The following is a 25,063-nucleotide window of genomic DNA, read 5'->3' on the forward strand; positions in this document are numbered from 1 at the left end:
AAACTCTTAATATAGTTAATCATAGAGAAAATAGAAATAAAAAGAAAAAAAAGCAAAGAAAAACCCAAAAAGGCAAATGGAACAAAACAAGGCTAGACCAATATCTTAAATCAAATACATTCAATAATGTTGTCAACTCCGCTCCTCTATTCATATATTTTAATTTAATAAGAAGGATTCGGAAAAGGTCAAATTACATCATATGAAAATGTTGAATTCAGGGTAAGTGGTTTTCAAGTCTCTTCAAATTTAACCGAAGGATCAAAAATGTCACTTCTAATTTTTTCTAAATTTAAACATGATATAGTTTGGGAAAATCATTGAAATGTGGTAGGAGGGTTGGTCTCCTTCCAGTTCAATAAAATGGATCTTCTGGCCGTTAAAGTAACAAATGTGATCATCTGACAGGCCGAAGATGATAAAGATCTATGTTCTGTCATTGGCAAACCAAAAATTGCCGTAATAGGATGGGTTTGTAAGTCAAAACGCGAAACTGTTGAAATAATATCAAAAGTATCTTTCCAGAATTTTTCCAAGAGAGGGCAGGACCAAAACATATGGGTCAAAGAAGCCACCTCAGAGTGACATCCATCACAGATAGGGTTTATATGGGAATAAAAATGAGCTAGTTTATCTTTAAACATATGGGTGAAGTAACCATTCCTGTCCCTGGGCCATCCAAGAGTCTGTAATGGCCACCACATTATATCTCCAACTATTGATCCACGCTCTAAGCTCATCCGCTTTGTTCACAACACTCCTTGCGTTAAAACAGACACATCTCAAACCTTCAGTCTGAGCGCGTCTCTTCTCTATCACCTGCCTATCCGCCCTCTCGCACTGTATACAAGCTTTCTCTGCTTGTGAGCCAACCTCCTCTTCCCCAGTCTCTTCAGTTCGGTTCCCAACCCCAACAATTGTAGTTTAAACTCTCCCCGGTAGCCTTACCAAACCTCCCCACCAGGATATTGGTCCCCCTGGGATTCAAGTGCAACCCGTCCTTTTTGTACAGGTCACACCTGCCCCAGAAGAGGTCCCAATGATCCAGAAATCTAAATCCCTGCCCCCTGCTCCAATCCCTCAGCCACGCATTTATCCTCCACCTCATTCTATTCCTATTCTCACTGTCGTGTGGCACAGGCAGTAATCCCGAGATTACTACCTTTGTGGTCCTGCTTCTCAACTTCCTCCCTAACTCCCTGCAGTCTTTTTTCAGGACCTCTTCCCTTTTCCTCCCTATGTCATTGGTACCAATATGTACCATGACCTCTGGCTGTTCTCCCTCCCACTGCAGGATATCTTGAACGCGATCTGAAATATCCTGGACCCTGGCACCTGGGAGGCAAACTACCATCTGAGTTTCTTTCCTGCATCCACAGAATCGCCTGCCTGACCCCCTAACTATAGAGTCCCCTATCACTGCTGCCATCCTCTTCCTTTCCCTACCCTTCTGAGCTACAGGGCCAGACTCTGTGCCAGAGGCGCAGCCACTGTTGCTTCCCCCAGGTAGGCCGTCTCCTCCAACAGTACTCAAACAAGAGTACTTATTGTCAAGGGGTACAGCCACAGGGGTACTCTCTGGTACCTGAATCTTCCCCTTCACCCTCCTGACTGTGACCCACTTGTCTGTCTTCCGTGGCCCCGGTGTGACCACCTGCCTATAACTCCTTTCTATCACCTCCTCACTCTCCCTGACCGGGCGAAGGTCATCGAGCTGTATCTTCAGTTCCCTAACTCAGTCCCTCAGGAGCTGCAGCTCAACACACCTGGTGCAGATATGGCCATCCGGGAAGCTGGGAGACTCCAGGACCTCCCACATCTGACACTGAGCACAGAAAACTGGCCTCACACTCATACTACTTCCTTTCCGCAGGCATAGGTACACCTACCTCGCATCTTCCCGTTACCACCTAAGCCCGTTGTTTATGTTGGCTTTGACTCCTTTATCAGACATGGTTGCATCATCCTGCCTTTAGAATACTTCCACTTCTTTGGGATGTATCTACTGTATATTGCACCTTCCAAATGGCTCCCAGAAATTCCAGCCACTGGTGCTCTGTGGTCATCCCTGTCAATGTCCCCCTCCAGTGAACCTGGGCCAGCTCCTTTCTCATGCCTCTGTAATGCCCTGCCCGTTCTTTGAATACAATGTGTATCCTTAGATGTTAAGCTTCCAGTCATAGTCTGGGAGGCACTGGATGATACCACAGCAGTGTTTAAGGACAGTATAGGAAAACTCAAACATATCAGAGGTAAGGTAGAGTTAAATGACAATGCCAAGCCCGAGTTTTACAAAGCCCATCTCATTCCTTATACCATCTGTGATAAAGTAGCCAGTGAGCTAGATCAGATGAAGATTGAAGGAATTCTTTCCAAGACTCAGGGGAGCCCAAGACCAACACCAGTGGTCTCAGTAGTCAAGAATCTGGCAGGATTTGTGGTGATTTAAACTCACCATTAACCCTGTATTGAAAGTAAATCAATAACCACTGCCCAGGATAGACTATATCTTTGCAAACCTTTCTGGAGAGAAGGGAAAGGTCTGAGCTGAGGCCTACCTACGGATGGAGATAGAAGAAGATTCCAAACATAAGCACTATAAAAATGGCTTTATGGCTGTAATAGGCTTTGTTTTTGCACGTGCACTCTGGCAGAAAGCTGTGGACCAGGTGCTACAGGGTGTCCAGGCGCTCGGTGTTACCTGGATGACAGCATTGTCACCAGTGGGGATGACAAGGAATATCTCCAAAATTTCAAGACAGTGTTAAAAAGATTAGAAGCTTATGGGCTCAAGCATGACACAACAAGCGTGAATTCTTTAAACCAAGCATCACTTACTGTGGTATCACTGACGCACAAGGATTACACAAGTGTGCTGAGAAAATTCAATCAGTGCTGAATGCCCTAAAGCCAAAGGATGTGTTAGAGTTGCGGTCCTTCTTTGGAATTGTCACTCACTAAAAGAGGTTCCTGCCAAGCCTGGCTACTGTGCTCCACTCCTTGAATTCATGACTACAGATTGGGAAGAAATGGCAATGGACAAAGCAGTGGGAGAAGGCTTTCCAAAAGACAAAGGAAATGATATCAGACACTGTACTCACATATTATGATCCACATTGTCTGGTGAAGCTTGCCTGTGATGCCTCACCTTATGATAGAGGTGCAGTCATGTCTCATGCTAGGAGTGATGGAAGTGAAAGTTCCATAGCTTTTGCATCACATTCCCTTAGTGCTGCAGAGAAAAATTATGCACAGATTGACAGAGAGGCCTTGAGTCTAGTTTGGGATGTAAAACGTATCAACCAGTACCTGTATAGGAGAGAGTACCCTCATTACTGATCATCGACCACTGGTGTCCATTTTCACTCCTCAGAAGGGTGTTCCACTGACAGCAGCAGCACAAATGCAGAGATGGGCTCTGTTTCTTGGAGGACACAATTACAAGATTGAACGCAAGAGGACATAGAAATCATAGAAATGATAATCAATTGTACTGTTTACCCCTGGAAAAGGAAATACCAGAAAAATACAAAAGAGGACACTCCTCTTGATGTGTTCTCCCTAATGCAAATTGAAAGTCTCCCTATTATGGCAGAGATGATCCAAAGGGAAACCTGAAAAGACCCCACACTGTCTCAGATCTACATAGCAACCCAAAATAGCTGGAATGCGCAGCAGAAATTCCAGTTCTCCCACTCACCTTCGCAGGGATGAACTTGCCCTTGATGGGGTTGCCTTTAACAGGGATTGAGAGTCTCTAGAATGCACTGTAAGGTCAGCAGAACACACTACACTGACACTGAATCAGAAGATCAACAATTTCCTCCTTGCATATCGCAATGCAGCACACTCCAGAACCAACAACTCACCAGCAAAGCTGTTCCTCGGACATTTCTTGCATTCACACTTGGATCTCCTCAAATTCAATCTCAGAAGGAGTATGCAGGACAAACAGCTGAGATAAATTGAGGGCTTCTCAAACAATGAGGTTCGATGTTTTAGTCCTGGACAAGCAGTCCTGGCGAGGGACTACAGAGATGATCAAAAGTGGCTACTTGGAAAGATAAAGGACAGAACTGGACCACTCTCCTACACAGTGGAGATTGCATCTGATGTCTTCTGGAGATGACACATCGATCAGTTGAGGAGAACAGAGTCGATTGTTCATAAAGAAAGGTGTCTAGAGGCATCAGAACCACTTCCTGCCGTCCCAGAGTCAACTCCTGCAACCACCATGGAGGAGGGTCCAGAACCTGGATTGTTTCACAGTCACAAGTCTCGCCTGCCTAGCAGAGTGACCACACCACACACACACACACACTTGTCAGGAAAGATGTTATTCCGCTAGAATAAGAAATCCTTGAGTTGTGATGCATTCTGTGTTGAGTCAGAATTTATGGCTAAGCAAGGAGGAATGTGGTGTACATAAGTAATTTTTGAATCATATTGTAAAAATATTGTTTGATTAAACATTTGTTTGTTTACATAATTCTGTATGAGTTATATGTATGTGAATGAGACACGCCGTTAATCCACCACGTCATCTGTGAGCACCTCACTAAAACAAGGGGAAAAAAGCTAAGGAGACCAGTATCCCAGCTCCTGTGTTTTGCTTTCAGTTAGTTTCTGGAATTACAAAGCATAACATTTCTCTGGGAAACCATTTGCTGAGAGCTGAGAAATCTGTGGCTGGTTGTAGTGCATTGTTAGACTCTATGAGGGATCCTGGGCCTGGCATGACACACAACTCATGCTCATGCTTGGAAAAGGCTCGGCCAGGGGTTTGCCTGTTGACAGATCCAGGTAAATCCCACCAGAAGCTTCACTCTGTCTTTTTAAAGGTTAACCCATCTTCTCTACGCTCAGAGATTCAAATGTTCATTTATTTTTGTGATATCTTTGTGATATTGCTTGTTGGTAATCCTTAAATAACCTATTATAAAAGCAGTTACAATCAAAAGACCTTACAAATAGAACTGCTGCCATCTACAGACATTGCATCCATTTGCCTTTTTTTTCTTAATGTTAACCAAGAAATTCAAACATTTAAAAAGTACTTCATTTATTATTTATAGTGGTTTATATTCTAAGCATACAGGTATATTTTAAATTGTTTGCATATGAAAATGAAATAAACAAAGCTAATTGCAGTCTTTAAGTCATGTCATCCAAAAAAGAGCTATTAAAATGTAACTATTCCCACAAAGGAGATAAGTACCTATGTAACTAGAAAAATATTGACTGTTCAAATAGTATTTAATCCTATGTTCGGATTCTACCAACATATAAGGGAAGCAATTGAGTGTTCAATAAATTAGTTTAAAAGCATGGAGAGCAGCACATATTCCAATTATTAATTAAATATGCACACTATTTCATTTATGTTACATGCTTGTCGCACACATGGACATCACTTTGCTTCTTCATAGATTTGCTGCTGTATGATCGTAGCTTTATGTCAATCAGATTTTCTAAAGTTCCTGGCCAATATTTTTCTGATCTTTGCCCATCAGACACTCTCGCTGCATGACCTGAAATAAGATCCAACCCTCTGTCTCCACAGATGTTGCCTGAGCCACTGGGTTACTATGACTGTTTGCTTTTTTGTGCCAGATTACATCTCCTGCGTCTTGGGTCTTAAGGAGAGGCTTAAAGAAAGAAAGAAAGGGGTTTAGGGATGAAATTACAAATTTGGGTCCTTGCAGCTGTAGGCTCTGCCATTGTTCAGATTGAGATGCCCAAGGTGACAAAGTTAGAAGTGGAAAGAGATCTCAGCCGGGCGTGTGGTGCGAGAGATTGCTGAGGTTGAGAGAGGCAAACAGAGGAACTTTAAAAGTAAATCATTTTATTCAACCAACAGCCAGCACTTGTCAGTGAAAGAAGCAGTAATGAGAAATGGAATTTGGTAAGAATTACAAGGCTGTAGAATTTTGGATAAACTTAAGTTTATGGTGGGGAAGATAAGAAGCCAGTTATTAATTCCCAAGTTTGAAATTAACAAAAGCACGGCTGAAGTAGACAGAGGATTTCTGTAATGGAAAACACCACATAAACATTCTAATATCCTAATGAATAAATGTAATCATTCTTCAAATCTTGCACTATTCTGACACCTAAAATTCTGTAATCCACCACAAACTGTGGCTATCCGTATTGTCTTGGCAAAACATGCTTGTGGATTGTTGCATACTGCCTTTCACTGGAATGGGAACATTGATAACAGCACTCTCAATCTCAGCCAGGTCATTACAGAAAGGAAACTGATGGAAAAAGAGTACCACTAAAGAAGCTTGTGTGATATTCCTGTATATTCTCAAACTGAAAATACAAAAAAAACAATAATTTTTTATAGCTTTCCATTTGAAAATATTCAGGAAAACAAAATATATGCCTTATGGGGCCAACTAGAAAGACAGAAAAGCACATCAGCATTGATGAAAGAAATACCTTACTTATACTAGTTTAGACATTATATTAACCAATAAAATTGATCAAACAATTCACTATATTGATATCAGTTTGCTAAGTTTCAGATGGCCTTCGTTGAACTATATAGCCAAGTTTGTTCATATCAAAGGTAACTTCAGGTAAAACATAAAAAAAACAACAAAATTATGTTTCTAACTCATTTTGCTTGTGTCTATGAAAGATACTTTGCACTGCCTGTTTCTCCACCTGCTGGGGCCTGATTTTCTGAGAATTACAGCATTTCTGCTTTTATTTTAGATATCTAGCAAATGCAGAATAGTAATGCTCCTACAATCTGGTTTATAATTGTTCTGAAATTCTGCTGTTTTGGCACCAGATTCACCAAGTTCTGTTTCCCACTTTTCTTTGAAAGTCACTGGGACTTTGTTTTCTTTGCTCCTTTAAAACTCACACATTTTTTTAGTTTACTGTAAAAAGTATTATGATGCAATGTAACAGCTAGAAAAAAAAGTGGCTTGAAAATGCGTTGTGGTATTAAGAGGAGTAACATCCAATAATCTGAAAGTTTTACTCGGCCAGCACTCCAAAGTCCCAAGGATGGTGTATTATTGATGCTTAATCTTATTTGACTTTTGTACCATTGGAAACATCATTGCAATTACAATTATCATTAACTTTGACACGAGGAATTGTTCTTGACTCATCTCCTTGGATGAGTGGTTTGCCCTCATCACATGCCTCTCTGCCCATGAAAGAGCATGCAATTGTGATGATCTTGCATGCCTTAACATATTATGAAATATCATATTTCATTATTTCAATCTAAAACCAACAAACTGACAACTGCAAGGCTACAATGAAGGTGAACAACACAAAAACTCTCATTGTTTTTCAACTAATTATAAAATAGAAAACTCGAGATGTGTTGAAAAATTAAAAGAGAAGCCTAAAAATCTCAGAAGATACCCACTGGTAGCAAAATTTGAGTATCATTTGGTTTTATTTGTTTCAGAGAATAGACTTCACTCTCCATACTCTGAACTAATTCTACAACCTACAGATTTACTTTCAAGAATGCTACAGCTCATGTTCTCAGTACTATTTTCTTTCATTTGCCCAATTTGTCTTCTTTTGCACATTGGTTCTTGTCTTTATTTATCTATGTTTTTTCAAAAAATTCTATTGTATTCTTTTTTATCCTGTAAATGCCTGCAAAAAATGAATCTCAAGGTAGCATATGGAGACATACACATAATTTGATAATAAATTTTGCTTCAACTTGCACATTGAGAGGAGAGAATCAGAAATTGCACTCAGCTGGTACTGACAACCAAAACATCAGCAATTATGTTTTTCTTTCAAAAAGTGTGTATGCTTGGTTTCCGCAACTCGTTCTGGCATTTTCAGCCACCTGCTTGCCTGAAGGACATGCCTCAACTCATAAATGATACGTCCCAAAAATATAATATCAGATCTCTGCATGATTAAGTTGGGTGTGACAAAATCCATTGAATCATATTTATCAAAATCATAACAATGAATCATATTTCTCAAAAGAACAAAAAAGTTCACAGCTAAGTTATAATAATTAAGATGAAAATTGTTTTGCAACCTAACCGACCACCTTTGAGGAGAGTTAACAATGTAAAGCCTAGTTCCACAGCAGAGAAACAAGGCAGGCAGTAAATGCTGCTCAAAGGGGAAACAAGTAAGCAATTTTAAACAAATTATGTCCTAAAGAAATGATCCATGATCTTCTTAGTCTTTATGGAGCATGGCCCAAAAACCAGGGGGAAAAAACAATGATATGATCTAAAACAAGAATTTGCTTGATGTCTGCCTCTGTTCAGTGGTAGTACTCTGATCCAAGTCAGGTAGAAGGCAAATTCCACATGATACAATACTAAAGGGAATGAGACATTTAAAAAAGACATATTCTTGGTTAATCCATTTACTTTTCTTGGCAAAATTAATACTGTATATGTTTATCTGTTTCTGTATAGTTTCAGGAACCATCTGCAGTTTGTGTGCATACACAGAGGGCCCCATAGATGGCAGTGGCACTGATTCATAGACCGGCCTGCTTTAAATCAAGGGTCACAATTATAAACAACCAGCGCTTCAGTTTGTGCACAACTTCCTCTGGAAATCCAGATTCAATTGACTGATGAAATAATCAATCTCGGGCTAGAAAGCACTTCATGGATTGTACATCCCTTGTTGCCACGACAAGGAATTTGGAAGTATGTTAAGGGAGTAACAACTTGAATGATTTCTTGGAGCACTAAAGATTTATCCACATTTCAATTTTCCCTTTCTAAAATAAAATTGTTGAACCTTATAACAAGGCATCACTTTACTAATACTAACTCTTACTTCTAATCTTACATTTTCAGAGTCAGAATTATTGTTCCTAGAGGTGCCATGTACCTCAGCAAATTGGCAATATACTTATACATAAACAATACTGTTAATTCTTTGCATTTTACATTTTGCTATACTGTTGCTCTGAAATTGTTGCAATGAAAATCGTAAACAGTTTGGAGTTGTACAATGTGCAATTTTGCTGGAATATGCTGAACTCTGTGTGGACATAATTACGTTGTATTTTATATTGACATGAAGCACCTAATTAAAAGAAAGACATGTTTCTTTAAAGTCTCTTATTGTCTTTGTGTTTCTCAAAGGCTTAACAACTACTGGCACAACTGAAGTGTAGCAATGGTTGCAAATAAAACTCTGCAATATGTTCCAAAAATAAGGTCAGGATTTTAACAAGGAAACCATACTTAGATGATGAAAGAAGGTGAAAGTGATTCGATGCAAGAACTATTACAGCAGGAGGGAAGGGAGGGGTGATGGGGAAGTGAATGGAAGGGAGGTATGAAAGCCAGTAGGGTGATTAGGGAAGGTATAGAGGGGAGGGTAGGGAAGGAATAGTAGACAGGAGAGCAGCAAGGGTTAGAATAGGACAGAAAAAAAGAAGGGTGGGGAGGAAAGAGAAAGGAATTGTTGTATAATTTGTGGTGGTGGAGGTCTTTGATGTGAAGGCTGAGGTTGAAGAAGCTGGAGTAGTGTGGAGAAAAGAAAGCTGAGCTAATATTGCTTCAAAACAGGCCACTTCTCCCACCAAAAGGAAAAGTTAGTTACAGGCAGGTTTTGAATTCAAGAAAATCAAGAACTGTTTATTTGTTCCATTTAAGAAGGGAGTCGCTCGTTCTGACAGAAGCCAATGACCTGAAACACTCTCACCACAGAGGCTGTCTGCCAAAAGTCTTTAAATATTTTCTTCTGATTTTCATTGCTGCAATCATTTGAGTTTGTTTCATAAATAAAGATGCTTGCTTACAGCTGTGCGTTACCCATTCATTTTTAGTCACTTAGCTATGGCCATTGGGGAAGTTCCTGCCTATGAACAGAGGATCACAAACACAGATCCTAATCTAGAGCTGTGACCGACTGTACCCATTCTGTGCTGCAAAGTGAGAGCTAACTTTCCAGCTAAGACAGTAAACAAAGAGTTTATCCAATTACTCAGGTGGGTGGAAAAGTTCCCTTAGCACCATCTGAGAAAGAACAGGAGAGTTCTCACCATGATCCCAGTTCAGCTAAAGAACCTAAGCATTCAAGCAACACACACAGAATGCTGGAGGAACTCAGCAGGCTGGGCAGCATCTGTAGAAAAAAGTATAGTTGACATTTTGGGCCAAAAACCCTTCGATCAGCCCTGCTGAAGGGTTTTGGCCTGAAACATTGACTGTACTTTTTTCTATAGATGCTGCCTGACCTGTTGAGTTCATCCAGCATTTTGTGTGTGTTGCTTGGATTTCCAGCATCTGCAGATTTTCTCTTGTTTGTACCTAAACATTCATCTACCTGCAGTCTGATACACCTTGTATGAAAATTGGTTATTTAGTTTTCCTTGCTTTACTCTGATGAGTATGGTAGTTTACATAATGGGCTGCTGCATTTTGGAAGCTCCTGAGCTTGGGAACGATGAGAACAGGTCTAAGCTCAGGGCTGACTTACACTAGTTGTTAAGGTGAGAGCTGTCATGATTTTCCACTGAAGATATATCTGACATGCTCAGCACTTTTAAAGCAATATTGCGCTAACTGTGGGTGAAAAAGAAGGAAGTCACAGAGTAGTATCCAGTGAAGGGTTTACATGGAAATTCATTCTGAGATAATGGCTCAACTAAGACTGAACTATTATACAGACGAGTTCATTTTTACCATGGATATCCAATCCCTCTTCACCTCATCCCACACCAGGATGATCTAAGCAGCCCTTCACATTTTCCTTTAAAGGAGGCTCAATCAGTCTCCTCTACCATCACCTCATCCACCTACCTGAAATCATTCTTACATTGAACTATTTCTCTTTAAATCCACTCAGTTTCTCCAACTCAATAGCGAAGGTGCGGACTCGCATAGGCCCAACGTACGGTTGTCTCTTTGTGGGATAAGTAGAAGGGACTGTGTTTCACTCCCGCCTCTTCTAGTGCATCACTCACAACACGCTGGAGGAACTCAGCAGGTCGGGCAGCATCCGTGGAAATGATCAGTCAACGTTTTGGGCCGGAACCCTTCATTAGGACTGAAGAGGGAAGGGGCAGAGGCCCTATAAAGAAGGTGGGGAGAGGGTGGGAAGGAGAAGGCTGGTAGGTGCCAGGTGAAAAACCAGTAAGGGGAAAGATAAAAGGGTGGGGGAAGGGAAGCAGGAAGGTGATAGGCAGGAAAGGTGAAGAAGGAATAGGGGAAAACACAATGAGTAGTAGAAGGAGGCGGAACCATGAGGCAGCTAGGGGAGGGGGCAGAGTGAAACTGGGATAGGGGAAGGGAGGGGGGAGGGAATTACCAGAAGTTGGAGAATTCAATGTTCATACCAAGGCGCTGGAGACTACTTAGACGGCATATGAGGTGTTGCTCCTCCAACCTGAGCCTCATCATGGCAGTAGAGGAGGCCATGTATGGACATATCCGAATGGGAATGTGAAGCAGAGTTGAAGTGGGTGGCAACCGGGAGATCCTGTCTATTGTGACGGATGGAGCGGAGGTGCTCAACGAAGCGGTCCCCCAATCTGCGTCGGGTTTCACCGATGTAGAGGAGGCCACACCGGGAGCACCGGATGCAATAGATGACCCCAACAGACTCACAAGTGAAGTGTTGCCTCACCTGGAAGGACTGTTTGGGGCCCTGACTGGTGGCAAGAGAGGAGGTGTAGGGATAGGTGTAGCACTTACGCTTACAGGGATAAGTGCCGGGTGGGAGATCCATGGGGATGGACGTGTGGACTAGGGAGTCGCAGAGGGAACGATCCCTGCAGAAAGCGGAAAGGGGTGGAGAAGGAAAGATGTGCTTAGTGGTGGGGTCCTGTTGAAGGTGGCGGAAGTTGCGGAGGATAATGTGTTGGATCCGGAGGCTAGTGGGGTGGTAGGTGAGGACAAGGGGAACTCTGTCCCTGTTGTGGCGGCAGGAGGATGGGGTGAGAGCCAAAGTGCCGGAAATGGAGGAGATGCGGGTGAGGGCATCATTGATGACGGCAGAAGGGAAACGATGATCCGTAAAGAAAGACAACATTTGAGATGTCCTGGAACGGAAAGCCTGATCCCGGGAGAAAATGCGGCGGAGACGGAAAAACTGGGAATAGGGAATGGCATTTTTGCATGTGGCAGGGTGGGAAGAGGTATAGTTAAGGTAGTTATGAGAGTCAGTGGGCTTGTAGAAGATGTCAGTGGATAGTCTGTCTCCAGAGATGGAAACCAAGAGATCGAGAAAGGGGAGATAAGTGTCCAAGATAGACCAAGTGAATTTGAGGGCTGGGTGGAAGTTGGAAGTAAAGTTGATGAAATTGACGAGCTCAGCGTGGGTGCAGGAAGCAGCACCAATGTAGTCGTCAATGTAGCAAAGGAAAAGTTGGGGAGCAGTACCAGTATAGGTTTGGAGCACAGACTGTTCCACATAACCAATGAAGAGGCAGGCGTAGCTGGGGCTCATGCAAGTACCCATAAGTGGTCTCCTCCACATCGGTGAGACCAAAGGTAGACAGGAAACCAATTCACAGAGCACATGCATTCTATCTGCAGTGGTCATCCAGAGCTCCCCAACACATGCAATTTCAACTCCTCTTCCCATTCTGATCTGTCCATCCTCATCCTTCTCCACCTCCAGGACAGGGCCCAATACAAACAAGAAAAACAACACCTTTATATTTGGCTGGGATAGTTTACTACCCAAAGGTGTAAATATTGAATATTCCAATTTACTCTTGCATCCTGTGTTCTGTCCCAATCCAGCCCCAGTCCTCCCATCTTTGTTCCCTATCACATACTCTACTCTTCAGCTGCCCCCCTTCCATTGTAGTTCCATCCAACTACTATCTACAAATGTCAGCCACCATATCCCCTCCCTCCATCCAGTTCCATCTGACCTTTCCTGGTGGTACCCATTAACACTTTCTTTATTATCACATTCCAGCACAGCTAGGCTTTGAGTGACCCTCCTCCATCTTCACCCCCACCCCCACAGCTCCCCAGGATGGAACCAACCTGGGCCCATCTGCCTTTTCTTTCTTTCCCTGCTTCTACATATCACCCACCTGCCAGTGTCTCTCAACTCTACCCCTCCCCTCTTCCACCTGACTCTATTTGACCATCATCCCTCTCCCTTCCTCCATCCACCCACCACCTATTAATCCCTGTCTCATGCCTCTTCCTCTCCACTTTATCCAGCTATTGTCCTCCTCCAGGGTCTTGACCGAAACACCAGCAATTCCTCTCCCCATAGATATTGTTCAATCTGCTGCATCCCTCCAAAGTTTGATTTAGGCTGTGCTCTATTCCTTCTTAGGCCTGCTCTCCTAATTCTTATTCCGGCACACTGATGGCTTTCCTTGCACCCCTTCCTGCTCACATACACAACTCAAAAATGTCCCTCTCCTTGCTGCCAATTTTCGACCTGTTCTTATGATCACTTGTTCCATCTCTGGCCCTTCCCTCTCTTGATTTCTCTCTGCCTCTATCTCAGCCACAAGCATCAGAACCAGAATCAGGTCTGTTATCACTGACCTACATTGTGAAATCATTTCTGTGGCAGCAGTACAATGCAAAGACACAAAATTGACAAACTCGGGTTTTTTTCCTTGGAGTGAAGAAAGATGAGGTACTTGATAGAGGTGTATAAGGTGGCATAAGAAGACATAAATAGAGTGGGTACTTTTACGAGTGGCTAATGCAAAGGGGCATACTTTTAAGGTGATTGTAGTAAAGTATGGCAGAATGTCAGAGGAGTTTTTTTTCACACAGGAGGTGGTGGGTGTATGGAACGCTCTTTATGGGTCATGGTAGACACAGATACATTACAAACATTCAACAGATTCTTAGTTAAGCATATGGATGAAAGAAAAATGGAGAGCTATGTGGGAGGGAAGGGTTAGGTTGATCTGGGAGTAGGTTAAAAGGTCAGTACAACAACATGACCAAAGGGCCTGTACTGTGCTGTAGTGTTCTCCATTCGATATTCTATGTACTGTAAGTGAAAAGATAAAATAGTGTCAAAGAGGAAGAGTGAGGTAATGTTTATGGGTTCATGGATCATTCAGAAAGCTGATGGTGGAGGAGAAGTAGTTCCTAAAATGTTGAACGTAGGTCTTCAGGCTCCTGTCCCTTCATTGTAAATGCACACCCCCCCAAGTGTCCTGTCTACACCTCTTCACACGCTCCCTGGGGTAAGAACTCCATTGCATTCTGCTGGTTCCCCCATCTCTACGTTATCTGCACTGTTAATAGCACTCTGAACATGTGTGCTTTTGAAATGTCATCTTGTTTTCCTTAAGCGTGGCCTCCCCCCAACACAGCTGGCAGGGCACCTGACTGCATTGCATCTACTTCCCTCCAACCCTGAGTAAGCACTGGTTCCCTTTGTCCTCACCGTCCACATGACTGGTTTCTGCACAGTGAATCATCCACCATCCTTTCCACTAACTTCAACAAGATTCCACCACCAGGGACATCTTGCCCTCCCCCTCTCTTCCAGCATTCAACCCGTCACTCCCAGTCTCACTCTTCCAGCCACCCTGCCGCACAACCACAGGATATGCACCTGTGGTTTTTAGCTAATCCCTTCCCACCATCCCAGGACACTAACATTCCTTTAAGGTGCAGCAGCAATTAACTTGAAGCAGCAAAGGAGCGGAGCACTCCTTGAATCAGCTCAGCACAATCAGGACCTGCCACTGGACTTGGTGGTGAGTCAAGCGGCAGATGCAATGATGTCCAAATTGTGATGTATCATAACGACAGTAATTAATCATGATAGCGCATTGCCATTCAGGTTATCTTAGAGGCTGCAATATGATTGCACCTGAAATGCAAAGTAGATTTCGTCAACATTAACCAATCACTAAGGTTTGGTTTCCTGCACTTTAGGGTTTAGAGACTAGACAACATTAAAAAGAACAGTACAGAACTTTGCTGTGATTTCTTCACAATTTGACTGTCTTCAACACCGAAATTACTTCTTCTGCAGAGAAGCTTCAAGCTGTTGACAGCTCAGTAAAGAAGATGTCTATCTAGATTAGCCAGTAGTTGTTATTTAAATCAACTCTGTTGTAAGTAGCAGTCAGGTCTATGAAACTAGCTCCTGTGTTTGATTTCCTTTGGAAGTTATTTTTACTGAAGCTGGACAAAATCATGACCTGTTCCCTTGTGCAATGATAAACACAACAGATTCTGCAGATGCTGGTAATCTTGAGCAACACACACAAAATGCTGGAGGAACTGAGCAAAGTCAGGTGGATAGAAATCTGCCTTGCAGTCCTGGAGAGTTGAGTAGTGTTGAACAGAACCAAGGCTGTAGAAACATTTCCACCACTTCCTGCTTGTTCCAGCTGAATGACATGTACATTTTATTGCAGGGTCCATTATACATGTATCTGCAGATGCTCTAGACTGCTTCAGAGAGTCAGGTCTTCTCAAGATAGGCATGGTGCAGACACTGGATAGATTCCTCAAGAATATAGATGAGGTAGTGACTTTGAACAAGGCAGAACAAGGATTGTTGTAGGTGTCCTCAATGGGGAAAAGAGTCAAAAGGAAAAACACTGCAATGAAAGTGTTCCATTAAGTTTTCCAGAAAATCCATGTGAGCTGCCAAGATCCTCTGAGCAGTGGAAGTTCGATTTCAATCAAAGGAAATCAGTGTAGACTGTAGAGGAGGTCATGTATTGTATGGGATGCTACCTTGAACAGAGATATCTTGGAAGTTATGCAGAATGAAATATGCCACTTTGTTAGGGGTTATGAATGAGATGGAAATTATTATTGGATACTTTGGTTTTAGATGCTGCTTGTGAGGTGGTGCCAAAAGAGACATCTGGGGAGTTAAGTCTTCGAGGAATATTTTGACATACTTAGAAGTTTGCAGATGCTGATGACATTGAAGTCCCAATACAAATTATATTAATGTGATTCCAAAAGCTCCACATTGTATAACCAAGCTCAGCTTTAATTAAAATATCTTCCAAATGCTTTATTTTCTTCAAAAATATAAATATATTTTTCCATTACAATTAAGCTTAACATAAAAAGATGTCTCTTTAACAATGTGATTATCCTGTCAGTCTGGTAAAAAGGAATAATAGTTTAACGATACCTTTGTTCGTGTTAGAGCTTCTTAGTGATTTATTTTCTCTTTCAAAATGATTCAAATTCAGATTTGTTTGAATATTTACTTAATATTTGTGACAAAGTAGTAAAAGCATATAAAATATTCATAAATGATCCAAAAGGGACAAATCAAATTACATTACTAAATTGATAATTTTATACAATGCAATGGGAATTAATTGTAACTGTTGTTTCTATTTACATTAAATATATGTGATTTCTTACAAAGATGTTTTGATGTTGATTGAATTTGCATGGATAACTTTTAAGCTATATGTTTAGGGGCTGAGTGTTTGGAAACGTTGATTACCCAGAGTAGGACCAATCTCCATAGATATCATAGTAAGTGGTGCTTTATGAACAAATGTACAACAGGAACGTGCAGTGCATTATTAAGGTATTCTAATAAATTGACAATACACGTCATTTTTGTGTCTTCCCTATTCAGACAGAATCCAATCACATTTAATCTTTCACAAGAAGTTTCCAAGTGAAGGTAAAATCAAAGGATAAGGCAAGGGCAGAGGATGAGGTAAACAGTGTGGATTTTGAATGCCAACCAGCTGTCAACAAAGAAGCTTTTTTGTCAGAGGTCTGGGAACAGGTCATGGGTGCATATTTCGAAGAATAGTGTTGGAATAAGAGGTCACAGTGAAAGTAGAAAATAACAAATACCATAGATGAAGATGGGAAAACTACCCAGGTATTGCCAGCACTCCAAATAACCTCCTTATTTCAGCAAAACAATTTTACTTATGAATTATTTCCTTTTTAAAGTATGAAGTCCATGCAATTAGAAGAAAAAAGCAAGACAATAATTAATCTAAATGGTAAATGTGAAACTCAGTTTTAAACTATCAATACTTGTTATCAGGCATGATTTTTTTTCAGTCTACCAGGGAAAATGCACAGATCGTGGCTACAATAAAATCCAAAACAGAGCTGAGCATCACCCTTAAGGAGATGGACTCCGCTTCAGTCATTCCGCCCGCCTACACTTACGGCTGGGTTCAGATTAAAGCTCCAAAATTCTAGGGGCAGATTATTTGTCTGGCCCTTCTATTCGCCACCTTTACACAGTGCAGTTTGCCTTAAAATAATAGAAAAGGATTAAGCAGAGTGATTAATGCAGTAAAAAAGGGAAATCAAAGGAAGAAATCTAATCGATTGCATTGCATCAGACATCTCCAAGAAACAGTTTCAAATTCACCTTTCTGACTAAAGGAAGTCCTAAATTCCTTAGCGTAACTTTTGCTAACTCCTTACTCCGCGTGCGCTACCTGCGCTCCATGGAGGAGGGACTCCAGCATAAACATTTAGCAAACGAATTTCTTATGTCATACGAGCGGCACTTCAGCACCTCCTGATGAAATTCAGCTTTTCCCTTTGATCCATTTTAAGAGTTATCAATGATATGGCCTGATATTCACAAACATCAAAAAAAACCTGCAGATGCTGGAAGTCCAGAGCAACACACACACACACACACACACACACACAATGCTGGAGGAACCCAGTAGGGCAGGCAGCATCTATGAAAATGAGTAAACTGTCGACGTTTCGGGCCGGGAGCCTTCATCAGATTCATCCTTCATTCGATTCGTTGCAATTTCTGAAAGCGAATTCCAAGTGCCGATCTCCTTTTCTGAGAAATATTCATGTTGTTTTAATTGCATATTTTATATTTCATCAGTTTTGAGCTCAATTCGATGTACTGTGTATCGGTTTGCTCTTTACATTTCAGTATCTACTATGTTAGATCTTAATATTTAATATGCCTCATTTTGGTTTCCTTTCAATTTTAGAATGAAGTTTTACCAAAGCTCCATGTAATTCGTCCGCGGGAAGTTGGGGAATCAACATAACTCTACATAGTCTGGAATATTTCCACTGTGTCCTGATGATCCCAATTTTTAAAAAAAACGTTCAAGTTTTGGAATAATTTTGTCATAGTTGTGCTCCGAACATCACATACTTTAATATAAATATTGATATAAACAATTGCAGTAATTTAGTGAGGTTGTATTTAAGTTACGTCTGTGTCCATTTTAACGTTAAGCGTTAAATTGACTTGTAATGTGCAAAACGTGACAGGCTTCCACTCCACTGGCCTCCTAAGTAACAATAGCGGACTTGCGGCATAAGAGGGCGCTGGAGCCCAGAGCAAGTATAGGGAAGGGTTTTCGATTCAATTCGTAATTCAAAATTTGGCACAAAGCATTTTTTTCTGCAGTAATTTGTAGTGGTGTTTAAAACTAAAATAACATTTGAGTAATCAATGGTGATTTGCTTACAATGCTTATGCTGGAAGATAAAACAGAGATTGCAGCTTTGGCCCTAATTTAACACCGACTGTATCAGCTCACTTTTGCTTTTCAAGTTTTAATTTCCAGTAAAAAATATCACTCCTGACGCCATCGTTATTACTCTGAACCCTCGCACCTACATCGACGCTCAGCCATTTGAAGTTCAACCATGCGCCCAGATGTATTAAAAACGACCTTTGAGAATGAAAATCAATAACACACGTTCTGTTTCAAACTGAGATATGTTTGTCCACAATACTGTAGTTCATTTGAAATATATGGCAGGTTTGGAATAGCAGATTATGTTTGTGACAAAGTAATTGACTAGTAGTTATGGAACTGATCAAATTAAATGTCCATTAAGCTCTGAGTGACAATTCACTGGATTGAGGTCATTTGATAGGGCTGGTTGTGTTCCTTTTCCCTGTTTTACGTAGGAGTGGCAGATTGCCGAATTTAGATCGTTAAACACCTGGCATACACCTTGAAATTAAACAATGAAGTTAATCATATTCTTCCAAGGCGTCGGGCACGTGATAGAATTGATGTTATTGTGAATTTGATAATGCAATTCTAATTTCTGTGTAAAAATTCTGCGGTCCAGTTTGAAAGTTATTCCACCGTCATCTCTTCTACTAGGGACCCTTGAAGCACGTTTGCACAGAGGGAAATTATACATTTAGGAAATCCTCCATTTGAAGAAATTAATTAAATCATATGCCATTTATTGATATTATTGAATTTTGCAAAGTCCTTTCTTGACAAAGAAGTTCACACGATAGTAACACAATGCGACGTCTAACTTTTTTTAGTGATGAGATTCTAACTTCTCATTTGTACGCGGAAAAACTGATGCTAAGCTTTTTGCAATGAACACAAAATACAAAAGCAAATCCGAGGCACGGATGCTGACTAAAATTTACTGAATTGCTATTATGTGTATTATTCGTCAACATTTTTAAAACTTTTCATTTTGTTCACTATTTGAGAATAGAAGTTGCAATTAGTGAAGGCGCACGTTCACCCAAACATTGCTTTTTGTGGTAAATTTAATTATTTCTTGTACCTCTTTTCGTTAATATAAACGTTTGACACTGATTAATTAATTTAAAACATTTCATAAAATTGTTTTCAGAATCGTCAGCGAATTATTCCTATTTCCTGTTTTCGCTCGGACTGAAATGTTTCAAATTTCTTGATAAATAGCGGAAATAACCATAAATTCAAACTGCTCTAATGTGCTTTTTTTCCAAAATAAATATTAGTCTTCGTCTAGAATATTCGTCATGTTATATTACAACCATCCAAGCCATCAGAAGAAAAGGTTATATCTGCCATGTGTTTATTTCTTATATTGGAGCTAATTCATTACTTTTAAATATTCTTCCTAAATGTTTATTTAGAACAATAGAAAGTGACATATATACCAGCAAGAATAAGTCCCTTCAATTAAAGTTAATACTTTCTTTACGAAGTTTTAAGATTCGAATATTTGCCTCTTTTTTTGTTTACTTTCGATTTTCATTTGGATTATTTGGAAAATTATTTTTGATTTTCTTGTTTCCTATGCTTTTTTTTAACAGAACAAGTTTCAGATCTATTAAGAGACGACGTAAATGCCCAAAATTTTTTCAATTAAATAGAACAAGTTCTACATAACTGCGGGACACCGTTGTTAGACATACTTGGCGAGTATATAATCATGTACAACAAATATTATATTTAAAATATTGCATAGTTAGAGGTGTAAAATATGTATATAACCTGTGAAATATAAAGCTAGCGAGATTGTAAACATTCAGTTGATTGGAAAGTTCTCAAAACAGTTTCACATTTTCGATAATGATTGGAATAATACTGCAGCCTGGTGGAGACCTAGCGAAGGACCAAATATTGTGACCCTTCATAACCATAGCGACAATCCTCTGGGTGCTAACGCCCGTAGTAGTATTCTCAAATATAGAAACCCTGAATTAATTCGTCTGTGAAAGTTTGTTCAGATGTTGGGCATTTCTTTGACACAGACAATCTGCAACCAGGGGTTGTTTTTCAATTAGAGTTAGACAACCCAATCAAATTAGCTCGCCGTTCAGGCCACTTTATTATTTCGTTGTATTGTGTTTCACAGACTGCAAGATTTTAATATCGTTGGAGCACTCGCAAAATGTTTTTTTTATTGATTGACTAGGAATTGTAAAGGCCAATTAATTAGCATAGATGCCGAGCGTTTGCTTAATGTCAGCGGTGATATTATTCTGTTAAAACAACAACACAACAAACTTATTTTCAAGGATGTAAAAAGACTACCAACTAGAAGTTTCGCTGTTTCAATTATGTTTCATATTTCCTCTTCTGCAATATATGCTATATCAGGAGTTAGCAGTAAGTTCAACGCCGGCCTTTTAGACATGATGTTTACACAGTTATAGTTGAGGCAAGAAAGTAAATACATCACTCTGCCAGAGAGCCGTTTAGTAGGATTAGGTTGCCATAACTACGAATTTGGTGAGCTGTACAATCTTAATTCAACAGTACTCTTTATTACACTTTAGTCGCCTTTTATCAAATGTGGATGGTCATAAAGCCAATCTAGTGGACGTTTTTACGTTGGGTTACAAACTTCAGGAACTTCATAAATTGGTTGTGATGTTCTTCAGTTTATTATTAATAATGTTTCCTATAATATTTCACCAATGTTGCATATTTGGGGAAATTATAAACGTTTTGTTTCCGAAAATAATTATGACTGATCGCCGCGCTTACTTTATCTGCACTTCCTTATATTAAGACTTGAGATTTCCAAAGCAGTTTTTGTCAATAAAAAACTATTGTGCTGTGTCTGCTTTCGTTTGTTAAGAGTTAATCAAGATACGATTTGTTTACAAAATAACCTTTATTTCTATCAAATGCAAACACATAACTTTAACTGCCTTACACAAAAAAAGCTTGAACGAACACAGATCAGCGGCGAGCTTCTATGTACAGTGCAAGTATACAAACATTGCGCTACTGACTTGCTGTAGCTTTTCCTAAATACAATTATAAACGCATCTAACTTCCCGAACGTTTGCTATTTACACATCTTCGATCGTCTACTTGAAACAGCCTCAAAATAAGCCCCGACTCAAATCTACAATATATTTACTTCGCACCTTAAGTACGACGTAGAACGTCTGACCGCTGTTCCATTAGAATATGAATTTTCTACATATTACATTAATAATTTAGGATTATTTCTGTTGTGTTTAGACATTACACTTGAGAATCTAAGTACACAATAATCAAAGTAACTCCGTGATTATGGCTATGAATTACAATACCAGCGAAATATACTGTTATTACAAAATTGCACATTAGCACATTATCGTACAATGTTTATTGACTAAATGTTTAACTCCTCGCGTGCATGTTTTAAAAAATAGCAAAACAGGCACGAGGCAATTCCTAACATTCCACCAGTGCTTTGTGGCAGTTTTGAGATGCTTTAGAGTTTTGCAACTTACTGTTTATCCGGGTTATTATTTACAACTGATCCGTAAAGTCCATTAGTATACACTTGATCTTTGTGTAAATTGGACCTGTCTCGCATGAGGTCGCTGAAGGCATAATCCATGGGTGGACGAAAGCCCAGTGTTGGGACAAGACCCGTCGTAGAATAAGGCGTCATGAAAGCAAGTCCCCTGCTATGGGTTGAATACGCTAAGCGAAGAGGGTTGAGTCCTAGATGTGGCCCAATGGCATAGGTATTGGGATCTGCAGTAAAATGGGCCGCATTCGGTTGGAGTGGGGAGAAAGCAGATCTGTTGCCTAGAGTCCCAATGGCAGGAGGCACGGTCCCAGCTACCAGGGGTCTATGCGATGTAGGTCCTTGAACAGTCTGGTGCGTCCTTTCTCGGTGCCAAGTTTCTTCCGTAATCTTTTCTTGTTCTCTATTGTTCAGGATCTGTTCAATAGCTTGGACAACGTCCCCTCCACAGCCCTGGAGGACCAGCTCGAGAACGCTTCTTTTGTGCGAAGGGAAGACCCTGGTGAGAATTTCTATGGGAGTCCTTTGGCGGGCAGCTGTGGACGGGGTCCCGTCTCTCTCGTCCTTGTCTGCCTCTGACCCAGATTCAGAACCCAGCGGCGTGATGGTCCTTGGACTATCTTCTCCTTCCTTTAGAACTTTACAGATAGGGGAACTAAGGAAAGATTCTCCATCTCCGTTCTCAGACCCAGATCCGTGACGAACATCTGGGGACGAGGTCCCGGGGACACTACCAGTACCCGATTCGCTGTCTCCGACCATCGGCTTCGCCAAGGACTGTTGCGGAGTAACAGCTCTCGGCATTAAACTTTTTTGAAATAACTCATACTTCTGGAGTTTCGTTTCTGCAAATCAAGTTTAAAATGTATTAAACTGTTGCTATCCGATGCTATTTTTATTCTCTAAAGGATCCCTCATCTAATATAATTACCAACATAAATGCGGAAAGTTTAAAACAAATGAGATTTTGGAAACTCGTTCAGTTACTTACAGCGCGCGTTTTTTGATAGCTAACAATTAGTTACCATAAAGGTGTTTACAACCAAGCATGCTCTTGTCAGAATCCCGAAGCTAAATAAGACCACATATTAACAGATGATCGGAACTGGAAACCTCTTCTCAGATTAGAGATTGGGTTTACTAAACGCAGTAGTTATAATGCTGTAGAAATGTTTTTCTTTTACTTCATAATTGCGTCTAATTAAATAAAAACATTCTTAGTAAAAAAAATAAACCGATTTCAGGGGCGACTACGACCACAAAGGGTCAACGAAAACAAATGATTTAACATGTAACTTAATGAGAAAGCAAAACCACAGTGGCGATGTTTCAGGGTTACATCAACTGTTGTACAAAGTATTTGTGAATGAATCATTTCTCGTTATATGTAAAATAATTACAAATTTTACAAAATTGCCTTCGTAAAATTATTTCATAATGTTCATTTACTTAGATGGCCGTGGCATACGCTGACACTAAAGCAAAGGTCATTTATGTCTGGGTCCTTTCGTATGAGGTGGCACTAATGTTTTCTTCTTTTACACAATTTGTATACTGACGATTATGAAACCGTTATATGCGAAATCTCAAAAACAATTTAATGTTCACTTTGCATTTGGGTAAACAAAAATCAACAAAGTAGATGTGTTCTAGGTTGCGCCAAATTTCCACGTAAGAAGAAAAGCGTTTTTAATTATCTTGGGTTGGAGATTTAAAATCCAAAAGAGATTAATTGTTTATTAATTATTACATCAAATTGAATAACATCTGAGGCCTAAGTAACTCCACTGAGTATTAGTGGTGAGGCAGGCCAGGGCAACACCAGTTCGAAACTTCTCTCGTAAATACTTCCCGGGTGGTGATTTGCTTTTAACAGGTTTTCACTGTCGATCTGTAAATCTGATTCTCAGAAACTAATATTAATCATACTTAAACTTAATGTATACTCACTTAAACATAAATTCTATTTAGATGCTACGGTGTTACTCTAAAATGAACGATTTTTTTGTGATGGAGAACCTTTTACAAACGCGGGTTTTTGACCCAGCTGCTCATTTTGCACATAAAGTTAACAAACACTTCGGTTTGGGGTGGGGGTGGGGAGCATGAGGAGCTACCGTAGGAATCATGACCGCAACTACGGTTTAAATCAGAAGTTTCTAAAAGTTTTGAAAGATCAGATTGTACCTGCGTTACCATCGGAGCAGACAGAACCGAACACGTCGTAAGAAGATCGCGATGGCATCATACCGTTGGCAGCTGCAAGAGCCAATCCTTCCGCCGTCCCGTACAGAAGTTGTAGCTCCCGAGCTTCGTTCTCCTCCTGTGCCTGCTGCCTTCTCAGGGCCACCTGGGCCGCCATCACCCTCTGTCTCTCTGCGATCAGGGTGCACTTGGCACACATGCAATCCTTCCAGCGACAGTAACGTTTGTGGCCCTTTAAAGCCGAGACGACCCCGTGGTTCCTACACCGGGCGCACTTGGGAGTCCTGGGGTACTTCTCGGTGGCGCGTAGGAGCAAAGGCGGAGCGCGAAGGAGCGTGCCCGCCACCGAGACAGGTATCGCTGTCTGAGTCGTCGGGGTGCTGGAAAGCTCCGTACGCAATTCCATTATTTTAGAATTGATGCCGCTGATTTTAAAATGATGCCTGAAAATTTCACCCTGAAAGTAGTTAGTAAAAACTCCGTTGGAAATAGTTGAGATTGTAAGTATTAATGCACAGGCAGAATAGGAGAAGACTCTAAGAGCAGTGTGAGGAGGTGGCGATTCTATATATTACATTAGCATTAATGCTCCTCGTTACAGGGGTTGAATGAACCCAGTTCCGCGCTCTCTCTATTGTTGCTCGTTACGTTTTCATTAGAGTGAAATTGACAACATGTGGCTCCTGCGATTGGCCGAATGGCACGCGGCTGAAAGCACACTTCTGATTGGTTATGGTTACTGTTACCTAGTGTCCACCTGAACCTTCCAAAATAACCAAGCGAAAATTACAACAGTATCTTAAAAGTAGGTCTGTTATTATATTAAACTAAACATGTACTATCCGTTATTTTGGAAAATGCTGTTTTGGAGAGGTTATTTTTTTCTTAGCAAAATATTCGTTAAACGTGTTTACTTTGTAGGCTGTCGT

At 40.6% G+C, this 25,063-nt stretch overlaps 1 protein-coding gene across 1 annotated transcript; it reads right to left on the bottom strand.

The window, feature by feature from the left end:
* Positions 1-21,902: 21,902 nt before the first annotated feature.
* On the bottom strand, positions 21,903-24,540 carry dmrta2 (DMRT-like family A2). Its single transcript, XM_063064980.1, has 2 exons — positions 24,117-24,540; positions 21,903-22,774 (listed from the first exon to the last, which is right to left on the bottom strand). The coding sequence occupies exons 1-2, from the start codon at positions 24,538-24,540 to the stop codon at positions 21,903-21,905; spliced, it is 1,296 nt and encodes a 431-aa protein (XP_062921050.1).
* Between the last annotated feature and the right edge of the window lie 523 nt (positions 24,541-25,063).

The sequence above is a fragment of the Mobula hypostoma genome, chromosome 12 (genome assembly GCF_963921235.1).
Source record: "Mobula hypostoma chromosome 12, sMobHyp1.1, whole genome shotgun sequence".
Lineage (NCBI taxonomy): Eukaryota > Metazoa > Chordata > Chondrichthyes > Myliobatiformes > Myliobatidae > Mobula > Mobula hypostoma.

What these genes read in the sequence shown, in the direction of transcription:
- dmrta2 (XM_063064980.1), bottom strand. Translation starts at nt 24,540, where the DNA reads ATGGAATTGCGTACGGAGCTTTCCAGCACCCCGACGACTCAGACAGCG. An exon ending in CTGCTCCGATGGTAACGCAG is followed by an intron (nt 22,775 to 24,116) that starts GTACAATCTGAT and finishes CTTGATTTGCAG; the next exon opens with AAACGAAACTCCAGAAGTAT.